This window comes from Cervus canadensis, chromosome 6 (assembly GCF_019320065.1).
Source record: "Cervus canadensis isolate Bull #8, Minnesota chromosome 6, ASM1932006v1, whole genome shotgun sequence".
NCBI classification, from domain to species: Eukaryota; Metazoa; Chordata; class Mammalia; order Artiodactyla; family Cervidae; genus Cervus; species Cervus canadensis.
The window spans coordinates 62856645-62869810 of NC_057391.1; the positions used below are offsets into that span (position 1 = coordinate 62856645).

The 13166-nt window shown below is 39.5% G+C and overlaps 1 protein-coding gene across 1 annotated transcript; it reads left to right on the forward strand.

The window, feature by feature from the left end:
• Window positions 1-589: 589 nt before the first annotated feature.
• MAPK1IP1L (mitogen-activated protein kinase 1 interacting protein 1 like) lies at window positions 590-10545 on the forward strand. The gene is made up of 4 exons (XM_043472150.1): window positions 590-747; window positions 6884-6905; window positions 7572-8264; window positions 9250-10545. The coding sequence occupies exons 2-4, from the start codon at window positions 6888-6890 to the stop codon at window positions 9259-9261; spliced, it is 723 nt and encodes a 240-aa protein (XP_043328085.1). The 5' UTR covers window positions 590-747; window positions 6884-6887; the 3' UTR covers window positions 9262-10545.
• The last annotated feature ends 2621 nt before the right edge of the window (window positions 10546-13166 follow it).

Here is a 13166-nt window from a genome sequence, read left to right on the forward strand (position 1 = left end):
GGCAGCCCACCAGGCTCCGCCATCCCTGGGATTCTCCAGGCAAGAACACTGGAGTGGGTTGCCATTTCCTTCTCCAATGCATGAAAGTGAAAAGTGAAAGTGAAGTCGCTCAGTCGTGTCTGACTCAGCGATCCCATGGACTGCAGCCCACCAGGCTCCTTCATCCATGGGATTTTCCAGACAAGAGTACTGGAGTGGGGTGCCATTGCCTTCTCGCCCTCCACAATTCTGGCCAACGGATCCGTGCCCCGGGTTAAAAGGCATTCACACCTACCCAGCTTCGAGGCCTAACTCTAAATACCGCAAGTGTAGAGAATCCAGAACTTGCTTTCAAGCCTCTCCAGGAGACAATTTCCGCCAGGCTGCCCAGAACGCAACCCGCCACTGCCGTTTCCTCTAGACTGCTCAGAACTCCGGGAAACCAGGGAGCTTTCCTCCCGCCCACCAAGAGAAAAACAGCCGAGCAGCCGTGGACCGCTTGGCCGCAGTGCCACCCGGGCCCTGTGGAGGGCGCGCGCGGCCGGGCCCCCGCCGACCAGAGAGGAGGCGGAGCCGGGTGGGGGCAGCGCGTTCCGAGCACGGCGCTTCCTGTTCCGGCGCCAGGAGGAGCCGCGCGCTGCTGGTGCTGCTGCCGCCCCCGTCTCCGTCTCCGCTGCCGTTGGTCGGGCTACTCTTGGTTCTCCAGCGCCCAGTTCTCTCCGACCCATCGCCGCTTCTAGATCTTGCTGCGAGTTCGGATCTTGCCGGGTGAGGCTGCCTCGGCGCTAGCGGGGTCATGGAGGAGAGCGAGGGAGCCCGCCCAAGCGGGACGCGGGGACAGTAACGGAGGTGCCTCAGACGCCTCTTTGGGGAGGCCGGGGACTAAGAGTCTCTCCCCGTCGTTTTCCTTTTGGCTGTGGGCAATCAGCCCGCTCGCCCCCCAAGGAGAAGGCGTCGGGGGCGGGTGACGTCGTACCGATGGGTTTCTTGGCGGGTGACGTCAGGCCTGGCTCGGGGGGCGGGGCCGGGAGCGAGCCTGGCCCCTCCCCCACCCTTTCCCGGGCGGGCGCGACCCGCTCGGAGGCCGGTTCGCTCCGGTTAATCCCGGACTCCTTTTGTTCGCTGGACTCGGAAGGGCTGCTCGCCTCGCGCCCCTTGGCCCCGACTCCCTCCCCCACTCATTAATTGCTAATGAAAGGGAGAGGAAGGCTGAAAGAGATTCTTGCCGGAGTCTTCGGTGCTAGTTTAAGATTATTCGCAGTATGAGGTTTTGCTCATCTTTTTTTTTTTTTGGTCATCATTTTCTAGAGGAGTTCCTAGCAGATACTCAGATGAATATCCATGGCAAACTGAGGAGTGTTGAGTTCTGTAATGCTCCCTTATTTTAGGATTTAGGAGAGCCTGGTGGCTTTGGACCGTTTTCTTCTGAAAACCGAGAGTAGTGCTTTTAATAAATGGGGATTGTAATGTTGAAGCATGGAAGCACACTCACCTGACAGAAGAAAAAAAAAATTTTGTAGGGTTGGTACTAAAGGAATACACGCTCGTACATTTGGTGGCTGTGAGTTTGTTTTGAAAACGAACCCTCCATTATAGGCGAAGGTACACTTCAGAAGTCTTTCAGAAGTTCTTTGTTTAGGAATAGTGCTCTTTGGGCAGGAGGAATAGAAATTTTTCTCAATACTAGTGTCTGAACTTTCTATTCAAAGCTAGTTTGTTTCAGAAACTTGAGTTATGTGTACTGGAATGTCCCTTTTCCTCTCTCCACGAGGAACGGAGACCCAGAGACAGCCCCTTAACTGAAATCCTTGGGACCAGTGTGTTTTGGAATTCAGAAATCTTGAAATTTTATCTTTAGATTTTAGAGAGACGATAAGGTGCAAAGATGAGAGATCACACCATTGGAGTCGGGGCAGCGTCCCCAATTCAGCATTAATATTTGTGCAGCGATAGGTAGGAATTAATAAAAACTGTAAATAGCCTCAGGTCAGATTTTGCCACCAAGTAAGTTTTATGTCAAACTTGGGAACACTTCTTTCATTTCTAAAGGTTTCTGAATTGAGAACTGCAGATAAAAATTTACGAACCTATCATAGCTATTTGTAAAAGCTGACATCTGTGGAGTTTTTGCTACCTGCCAGACAGTGACCAGGACGTTTACTGTGAAGTCTCACAGCAAATCTGTGAGGTGGATACTACTGTCTGCTTTCACCTCTGAGGTTTGCACAGCTTGGCTTGTCCAGAGCCCACCAGTGAACTGCAGCATTACCTAGTTTGAAATATTTTTGGTGTGCACGCCTATATTTTTTTAATGCTTTTTAGATGGAAGGATAATTGCCTTAGAATATTGTGTTGGTTTTTGCCGTACATCAGCCTGTATTAACCATAGGTATATACATATGTCCCCTCCTTGAACTTCCTCCGACCCCTCTCCCCAGGCTTGCAATATGCCGGTACACCGAGGGAGAGAAGATGATGTATTTATTTTCTAGGCACTTTTATTATAAGCACTTGATTTACCAGTCCCATTTAGTCCTGACCTTAAGGGCCCATTATTATAGTTGAAGTAACAGATTCATTGAGGTGAGCTGTCTCTGAGACGGTCAAACTTTGGTCTAGAGACTCTCTGGTTGAAGCTTCCATGTTCCTCCACTTTTTACATTGCAGCCAATCTGAGCTGCTTATACGTTCCACAGATCACTAACTGCTCCTTTCCCTAGGACCTACCTTTTTGTTCTCCCACACTGCAAAGACAGGACTCCTCAGGATTCATCCCTTGATAATCCTTGCCTTGATACCTTTAGGAGCTCTTCAAGGTGCTCCCATAGTGCCCTGCACTTACCCCAGGTAGCCTGCTGTTTAAATGGTAGTTCTCCACCAGACTGGGAATGGCAGTTAAGTGTTTATTCCATGTAACACTATTCATTTCTCCAAGGCCCAACGCAGTACCTGGCACTTACGTTCCCATAAGTATGAGTGTAGAAAATAGGATTGACAGGAGCTTGTTGAAAAGTTATTTTTTTAATTACATATTTTTAAGTAATTTTAATTGTTCAAAAACATGCAGATCCCCAATTTCTTGAGTTGTCCAAATGTAAAATAGAGTGTATCTAATAAACTCCAGTACTAGAAACTATCACATAAAAATGCTTATTCAAAATTTATATTTTCAGTACAATATATTACCAGTATCCCTTCCCCATACTAAACAAGTCAATGGAAAAATCCTGATTTCCCTTAGTGACTATTAATAAATATCTTACTTGTTTATAACTGTAGATTTTTAGATATTTTACTTATCTTTGAAGTAGTCAGGAATTGTAACTGTTTTGCTAATGAGAAAAATGGTCTCTGGTTTAAAACTGTCTTTGTCAAAAGATTCAGACAAAAGATTTGGTGTCCAGGTTTCCTAACTGTGTAGTCCCATACTGTTTTTGACTCGTACTGCAGTTTGATGACCTTTGAAATATTCCTTGTCCAGTACTCACCAGTAATTTATGGGGTTCAACTTTTTAAAACTTCCCCATGATTGAATTACTATTTTTATTCTAAAGGCCATAGGTGTTACAGAAATGCTTTATGTTTCTAATGCTAGTTGAAAGAAATTATGTACTCTTGTTTTAAAATTGCTCTTCAGAAAATACAATGATTATTTTACACATGATGTGTGTTGCCATAAAGTGTTAATGGAAACTTTTGGAAGTGATAGCTTTAGATTTTTCCAAAATGAAAAGTTAAAGTCTTCCTTGATTATAAACTTTTTTTTTTTTTTGTAGTTCAAGGTCACATTGGACTCATCTTAATTAGCATAATCCATATGTTTTGGAGGTTTGTTTTTTTTTTTTCCTCCTCCCCAGAAAATCTAGGGTTTGGGGGGATTTCTTGGCAGTGCAGTGGTTTGTTGGTTTTGTTTTTGTTTTTTTTTTTAAGTCTCGATGTCCATTCTAGTGGATTTGTACTCTAGATTGGAGTACTGATTGATGTCCAACTCTATTTTTTTAACTACTTTGTGGTTGAAAGTATTCCCCAAATAGTAAATTGGAATATTTCCAATTAATATGAATACTGTTTGGGCATGGAGAACAGGTTGCTTTACAGTGCAATGCTGTAAAACAGGAAGTGACCTCTTTCTAATCCCTTTGGTCAAGGCTTTATTATCTCCTCTGTCTTCCAGGATTTGATGTTGAATTTAAACTTTTGAAAGCCAGAGTTAGATTTTAATGTAATGCTGTGATTAATTAACCATAGTTTTTCAAAAAGTAAGAAGGAAATGAATGATTCTAAAAACCTGAACTGTAAGACCAGGTGAAATTGAATGGGTTGTGCTTAGTTAGGTTTTTTTGCTTCAGAATTAATGTGAACTTTGATACAGAACCACTTTCTGTTTCGAAACAGCTCACCCTGTGTGAAAAGAATGTTAGTTTTAGGTAGACTTTAAACTTGTGCATGGATAAACTTTCTTTCAGGTGTTAGTCCTAAGAATCTACTATTGTGTAATGTTACTTTTTAGTATAAAACCTTAACATGGAAACAAATGAATAAATATATTTGCTCTACATTCATGATGTGTTTTTTAATCTTATGAATTTAAGAGCAAGGTTATAGCTGTTGTGACAGCACGCTTCCTGTTCATTTTCTTTATCATTCCTCATAATAACCATACCACATGAACTAAAACTCTGTAAATGGCTCAGTATTAAACAACATATATATAACTATATTGTGTATTCGTGGGGCAGAGAAAAAAACTGAGATCAACTCATTAGATGTCAAAAAAATCTGAAGAAATACAGTGGTGTTTTTTTTTTCAAGCTAGCAAAAAAAAGGGGGGGGGGGACCAAATCTAGCAAAAATAAACATAAATAGAAACTTCCTTACTGTAATTTTTTAAAATCTCAAAACTAAAAATAAGGATCATATTTAAACATTATAAGCATTACCAGGAGAGTTGGGAAGACTACTGTGCTCTCACTATCTTATTTAAAATTTCATTGTGGTTTAAATTCTAGCTTATGCAAAAGAGAAAAAAGGTATAAACATTGCAAAGAGAAGGTAAAATTATTTTTCACTAATGGCATAATTCTTTATCTGCTGATTCCAGAGAATCAACTGAGAGACTTTCAGAAATAATTCAGTAATGTCACTGCTTACAAAAGTAATACACTCTCTTCCCGTATATGAACAACCAGTCAATTAGAAAACATAATGGAACACCCAATTTACAACCACAAAAAAAAGTTTGCCATTTAGAAATCTAACTCACAAAAAATGTATAGGAGTCTTGATTTTTAAAAACTATTGAGTGATACTAAATGACAATGACGGGAACCAGGATGATATACCTTGTTTCTCAAATGAGAATATTTTTATATCTTAAATATATTACATGTCCTCTAAATCTGTAAATTTAATTAGGTTTTATCATTGTGCTGTTGGAATTTTTTGTTTCTTTCATAAAGTGACTTAGAAAAAATAGGCATGACAATATTCAGGAAAACCTGAAAAAATAGTAATAGTAGGTCATAAAATTTGTTTAAAAGTATAAAGCTGCCCTAATAAGATGGAATGTTATACTGTGGATCAGTAGAATAGAGTTCACAGTACCTTTGGGAAATGATGGAGGCTCTGTGGCCTGGTGGTTTTGGAATCAGACTATACCTGGGTTTGAATCTCGGTGTTTGTCACTAGCTCTGTGACTTGAAACAAGTTAACTTGCTAAGCTTCCTTTTCTCCAGCTATAAACTGGGAGTGCTAATAGAATCTGCATCTATCTGTGAGATTATGCACCTAAAGCACTTAGCATGGTAGATGGATTCTCAGTGTTTGTTATTAATAGCAGCCGCAGAATGTGGTAAAGGTAGCTTGTTGGGTCAGTTAAGAAAAGATAGATTACTCAGTAATTATTATTTGAAAGAAAAACAGATTAAACCAGTTAAACTGTATAAATACTCTTAGAAAGCGTAGATGAATTTTGTCTCATCTAATATCCTTAATGTCTTATAAAGCATTAAAAAAGAAAAAAGATGTACCACTAATTAGTAAAATAATCAAAGGCAAAAAAGTACATGCTGTAGTATTCTGTTTATATGAAATCAAGGAGCAAGCAAAAACTAAAAAGGTGATTGCTGAGTGGCAGAGGAATTGATTGGGAAATAGCGTGAGTAAATTTTATGGTGTAAGGGAAATGTTCTGTATCTTGGATGGTTACAGGGGCATATACAACTCTCAGAGCTTGTTGACCTGAGCACTAATCCGTGCATTTCATTGAGAGTTAATTATACTTGAGTTATAAAAATTGAGGAAAGTGGTCCAAGCATATTCACAGAAAAAGAAGTCTAAATGGGGTATAAAATTTAAATAATGCTCTACTTTCCACTTAATTAATAATCAGATGTAAGTTAAAACAAGATGCCAATCTTTAACCTGTCATTGAAAATGATGTGTAAATTTAATAACATCCAGTGGTGAAGAGGAGCTTTAAAAAGGTAGTGTCAATTGGAACGGGCTGTTTGAGATGGATTTTAGATGACCTTACCTGTTGACTGTGTATTTCACTTCTAGTGCTTTTTCCTGGTAATAGACTCAAAAAGATAGGTGTTTAGAGATGTTCAGTGTTGTCGTTTTAAAAAACTCAGAATGCAACAGCCTGAGCAGCCACCAACTTGAGAGTACAAACTAAGTTTTGGATCATTTTTATATGCTGCACAGCCAATAAAAAGGGATGAAGTTTATCAAGGTGTATGAACTATTATGGAGATTTTTCCTACATGAAGAAAGTCATTTTATAAATTATTAAGATTCCATTTAAATAATATATGCATAATTCCTTAAAGAATATAAAATATAATAAACTGGTTTTGAAATATTCCTTCTTCTTTTTGTTTTGTTTTGGTTTTGTTTTTAGGAAAATGTCTGATGAATTTTCGGTAAGTTGATGCATTTATTCTTCATAAGTTTTTCGGCTCTTAGAAAAAAGAAATGGTCCTAACTGTGGGCCCTAAGTCTTCCAATTTAAAAGAAATGCTTTTTGTGATTCTTCATTTTTTGTGTTTTTTTAAGCATGTGATTTTGATGGATGATTTGTCTTTATTTAGCTATGATATTCTAAAATGCATTTTCTTTATGAATCTTTAAGTATAATTTTTTAAAGGCTTCTGTTTTGTTTTAACCTGATAGTGTTAATTTTAGCCAACATTTATTGATAATTATATACCAGGCACTGTGTTAAGTGCATTGAGTGAGTTATCTCGTTGAGGCCTCAGGTTAACTCTAAACTGTTGTTTTGAAAATGAGGAAACCAAAGCTCAGAGAGGATGTATCACTTGTTTGAGGTGAAGCCAGTATTCAGTTCACACTGTGTTGATCAGTTGTATTTAGAAAACTTGAGGTTCTCTGAGGAATTGGAATTGTAAAGCTGATATTCAAGGAAACTCCTAAATTTTTTATTAAATGAGGTGGTTTTTAAATGGAACAGCTTGGCTTTTGAAGAATTCCTGACCTTATAGCTTACCATCCTTCATGGGTTGATAATCGTGTTTGGCATTGCTTGTCCCTGAATAAGATCAATAAGACATGCTTGTTTTGTATTCCAGTTGGCAGATGCGCTACCTGAAAACTCCCCTGCCAAAACCTCTGCTGTGAGCAATACAAAACCCGGCCAACCTCCTCAAGGCTGGCCAGGTTCCAACCCCTGGAATAACCCAAGTGCTCCACCTGCTGTGCCATCTGGACTCCCGCCAAGTGCAACACCCTCCCCCGTGCCTTTTGGACCAACGCCAACAGGGATGTACCCCTCCGTGCCTCCCACCGGACCGCCTCCGGGACCCCCGGCTCCCTTTCCTCCTTCTGGACCCTCGTGCCCCCCACCTGGGGGTCCTTATCCAGGCCCTGGCCCCACTGGGCCATATCCTACACCAAATATGCCCTTTCCTGAGCTTCCAAGACCATATGGTGCACCCACAGATCCAGCTGCAGCTGGTCCTTTAGGTCCATGGGGATCCATGTCTTCTGGACCCTGGGCACCAGGAATGGGGGGGCAGTATCCCACCCCCAATATGCCATATCCGTCTCCAGGGCCATACCCCGCTCCTCCTCCTCCCCAGGCACCAGGGGCGGCCCCACCTGTTCCGTGGGGCACTGTGCCACCAGGAGCCTGGGGACCACCAGCGCCATATCCTGCCCCTGCAGGATCGTATCCCACACCAGGACTCTATCCCACTCCCAATAATCCTTTTCAAGTGCCTTCAGGACCTTCTGGTGCTCCACCGATGCCTGGTGGCCCCCATGTGAGTGTTTAATTTGTTATTAACATGCAGTAATAGTCCCATACGCTGAAAAACTGTCTCCAGTTTTGAATGGACAATTAGAAAGCTTTTAAACCTTTTTTTTTTTAAGGGGTATGTATATAAAATAAGAGTAAATTTCAAGCTTCAGATAAATTTTAGATAAAGCATTTAAAAGGATGAAAGCACAAGTATTCCTTGTATTAAAAACACAAAAATTCCTCAAATATCCCTCAAAGAATTTGTAATGTAGTAAGCAGTATCCTCAACAGCATCCTTGAAGTAAACTCAAGAGATGTGTTTCATTGGACTTTTTTTTTTCTTTTTTTTTAACTTCTCTCAGTAATGTTTTAATAGCATCAAACCAAAGCACAAAGTTCAATGAAAGTCATCTCTGCCAGTCTGGCTAGACACAAGAGGTAGATTTTTAGAGAATCCAGAGCAGTGAATGTGTAACGTTGCCCGTCTTTCATGCAGCTGTTGTGTTTCTCAGCCAGGGTTTTGTTAGATCCTACACAGTACTGAGCCCAAGCTTATACCACTCTTGTGCATTGCCAGTTACATGTAATGCTGTGTGCTCTACTGTCAGCCAGGCTGGAGTAGGGTTGACGTCCTGGTTGAGGACCCTGTCTTGGGCGTATGGCCAAGTAGGAAAGCACCTTGTTCCCCTATGAACTGAGCCAAGTCAGAGTCTCCATAGGGGAAAACAAAATCTATTTATTCTTAAAGGACTAATCAGATCTCCAGCCAGATTAATCACAACCAATTAATCTTAATAAAGTGTCCCTGAAACTTCTTTTCATGAGTGTAACTTTTTGCCATATATAGATACATATATATGGTTTTAAATATTTTAGTTAAGTGAATGCCAGAATAAGTGATGATTTGCTGTTTGGATTTGTTAAGCAATAAGTTTAAGTCACAGCAAGGAGTTAATAAACTCCATTTACAAAATCTAGAAGTTTACTTTTTCTTTTTTCTATTGCAGTCTTACCATTAAGTTAACAATGGATGAAGAGATGACGCTTTGCTTTTTGAAGTACATAGATATATGCACATGAATGCATATATAAAAATTGCTGTTTCCCTATTCTTAGAGGGCATTCATGAAAGAACAACTCTTGCACCTCTCAGAAGATGTCTGCCTCTTGTGCTTGGATGTATAGTACATCTGATGGATACAATCAGATAAAAATGTAAACGGAAATCATTCAAATGTGATTTTTATTTGGTTTTTATGGAAAGTTAAAGTAATTACGTATATTGAATAGCTCTTTGCTACAATTTGTTTAAAACAAATTTTTCAATTTGTTTAAATTATGAAACTAAACACTTATATAATCACTTTTTCCCCTAAATAAACACACTTTGAAAACAATCACATTGTCATAATTTAAACAAATGATGCTTCTCAACATCTTGAGCTGTTCTCTCTACAGGATAAATAAACCTGGTCCTTCTGAGGTTATATTTTGGGTATACATTTTGAAACTGTTGGTGATTACTGTCAGATGCTGAGTTCATTTTTATCGTTGAGCTTTTAGAAAAAACTTCCCCTTCGTTTTTAGTTCCACTGATACTATTTTTAGCCAGAGGGGTCATACAGCTCTAAAATATGCCCTTTGTGGACACTTGTTTCTTTTTAATGCAGGCTGGCATGTAAATGTAAATTATATTCTTAGAAAATTGGTGATCTCTTTGTATTGTTTTAGAATAGATGGAACTGTCCATATTGCTTTGGGAAGAGCTCAAGGAGGAAATAATTCCCTCCTTTATCTGGAACCTTAAATTGGAGGAGACCCTGCAGACTACTTCATAGTAACAAGTAATTTGCATTCCCACAAAACACTCTTCTACAGGGCCCTTCCTGTAGTCCCTTTTCCCTCAATTTTTTAGAAGGGGCACACCCCATAATTCCTCCCTGATACTGAAAACTGGCCTGCTCTAGGGGTCTATCACAAACACAGAAGTTATGTTTAGAGAACCTCAGTCATACAGACATGACTGTTCTTTGTAGAAGTGTGATCGAAATATGTTAATGTCTTTCAGAGTCTGGTTAAGCTATGTCATTGTGTCTCGCATAGTTTTCCTGGATCTGTTTGTAAAGTGCTTATGGTTAACAGTTCAGTTCTGTATTTGTTGACAGTAAGACAGGTAAATAGGTAGAAGAATGAGTGCCACCCAAAAATTATTCTCTAGCTCTAACACTGAGCATAATCATAAAGTATAGATCTCTGCAATTGAGTTTGAAGTAGTGTAACTGTGTTACTTAAAAATAAGTGTTGTTTGTAACCTTCAAAATAGCTTTTTGGCACCTTATCTTTAAATCATATTTTTAGATTTGGGATAGAACTGATGATGTTACTTGTCAATAACATTTTGAAATTTTGAATGTATCCATTAGGTTACTAAAATGTATTTGTGACTTTCTTGACCAGTATATGAGAGATTTATGCAGGAGCTCTTTTGCTTAGAAAGAAAGTATTTGGTGGTTTTATCTCTCTTACAGTTAAAATGTCAAGAATGCCAAATGCTGCCAGTTTAATGGTTTGTTAGCTACCTCCTTTTAAGAAAGCAAGATTGTCAACTTTCTAGAGTAACAGTCAGTATTTAGGCCTCCCTTAAGTAAATGATAGACAAGCTTTCAGAATTGAAACTAATTTGTTTAGGTTATTTTCAGACTGGGGAATGTTAGCTTTTTCATAGTGGCACAATCTTTTTCTTTCACTTCTTTGCAGGGACAAGTGGCAGCTATCTACAGTACTCTTGAAGTCTGTTCTAGCCTTCCATTTGTAAGGCAGTAGCCTTAGAAGATATCATAGCTTAAATTATCAGTTAATATCATAATATTAGCTAATTTTGGAAGGATGATAGGAAAAGTGAAATGGCAACAAAGATCTCTCCTTTGGTTATTTTCGTTGTCCTACCTTGGGATAAGTTGACAGCTCTGGCTGTAGATAAAATATTTAACACTAGAGAGGATAATGTTTGACTACAAGAAGAAGAGGTAGCAAGTTTGAGACTCTAATCATGGAATCTGTTTATTATTATGAGAGAAAACCTTATGCTAAAGGATTTGAAGGGCCATGAATATAAGATTTGGAACTACTACCCCTTACATTAACTGCTGCGACCCACACTGCCCAGAGTGCCCTAGACGATACTGCCATTTTAAAATTGGTTTTTCAAGGGTTTTCCAACTGATACTTGGCAAAATTTTTTTTAATGAATCAAAGTTGAAGGAAATAGAATTTCTCCACTTGGGGGAGGGACATCTCAATTCTTAAGGGTACTCTGGGCCAGCAGGTATTTTTGGGTTCAGTTTTGGGTGGAGTTAAGAAAAGCAGAAGTTGTTTCAAGGACGAAACGGAAGAAAGCCTCTAAGAAGGTTTTTTGTCTTTACTAGGGAATAATGTTACTTTTAAAACAAATTATGCTAGGCCAAGATGAGTTTGTGGAACAGGCTGCTTGTTAGAAAGTATGTCTGGCCTTAAGGGAGTATGCAGTAAATGCGCTGGCATTCGGACTTTCAGAGCAGAAATTTTAAGACAGATTGGATGGAGATAGTTGAGATGTGTTGAGGAATAGTATGTCTGGAGTTAGGATCTTAGGTGTTGAAATTGTTGAGCCTAAAGGTGACAGAAATTCAAATACAGACCTTGGGTCCTCACTCATACACACAGTCCTCAAAAATCAAGGCTCCTTAAAGGAGTGCTCACAATGCCTTGGCTTGTCTTACTAGACTCTGCCTAATGCTTTTGAAGATGGCTGTTTACAGCTCTGACCGCATAGCCCTGTTTTCTGTAAAGTAATATATTGATTATTCAGGAATAAGTGCATTTTTTAATTACTAAAGGGCCTCCTTCCTTTGTCAGTTTTACTGCTTACTGTTTTCAGTAGAGAAGAATAAGGGTGGCCCAGACAGTGAAGAACCTGCCTGCAGTGCAGATTCGATCCCTGGGTCAGGAAGATCCCCTGGAAAAGGGAATGGCTACCCATTCCATTATTCCTGCCTGGAGAATTCCGCGGACAGAGGGTAATAAAGGGGCAGAGAACACGGGGTGGTCTGTCACACCGCTACAATGGGATATTGGAATATTTTCTAGGAAACAAGTCGGTTTTGCCCCTGGTATTTTTACCTCACAGTTACATTAGTGCTACCTATTGTACTCAGATGTACAACTTTTGGAACTTTGTGTATATCAACATAGCTCTACTCAAAGAGTTTCAGTTAAAATACTGTGCCTAGCTTGCAAGTCAGTCAGTTGCCTACACTTGTAAGAGATTCATGCCAGTGTCTTCCTTTCTCACCCTGAATAATCTAATGCTAGATTTATAAAATGCCTGGTTTAAAAACCTTAGAAACTAAACCTAAGCACAGACCTTCAAGTGTTCAAGTTTTTGAAAAGCATAAGGCTTAATTCAGATGGATCACACTGATCCACTGTACTATGCATAGAAAGGGGTGGGTGGCTTTCAGGGAAGACTATAATTTTATCTTAATAGAGCAATATTTAGTGTTGAGGACAGGCACTGTTCTTTTTAATTTCACAATTCTGCCAAGTAAAACAAAAATTGCCAATAAAATAATTGGTATTAAAGAAATGGCCATGCAAGCTTCTGGCAAGAGAAAGCCTCTGAAGACTGCATTCATTCAGCAGACACTTAAATGTCCATAATCCAGGTGCTTTTGTCAGATGCCAGAGATACAGAGTTGAAGAGGATGCCCTTCAGAGGCTTACAGCCTAGGTAGGGGGAGGCATTACAGATTTGATGAGTACATCCAGTATTAGTTTCTCTGGATAAACATTTTAGTATTCCTGTTGGTGGAAGTTTTGGACTAGCCTTTGGGCATTTAAAGAACAAAGTATGGAATACCCTTTTTTTTTTTCAAGTAAAAATGCT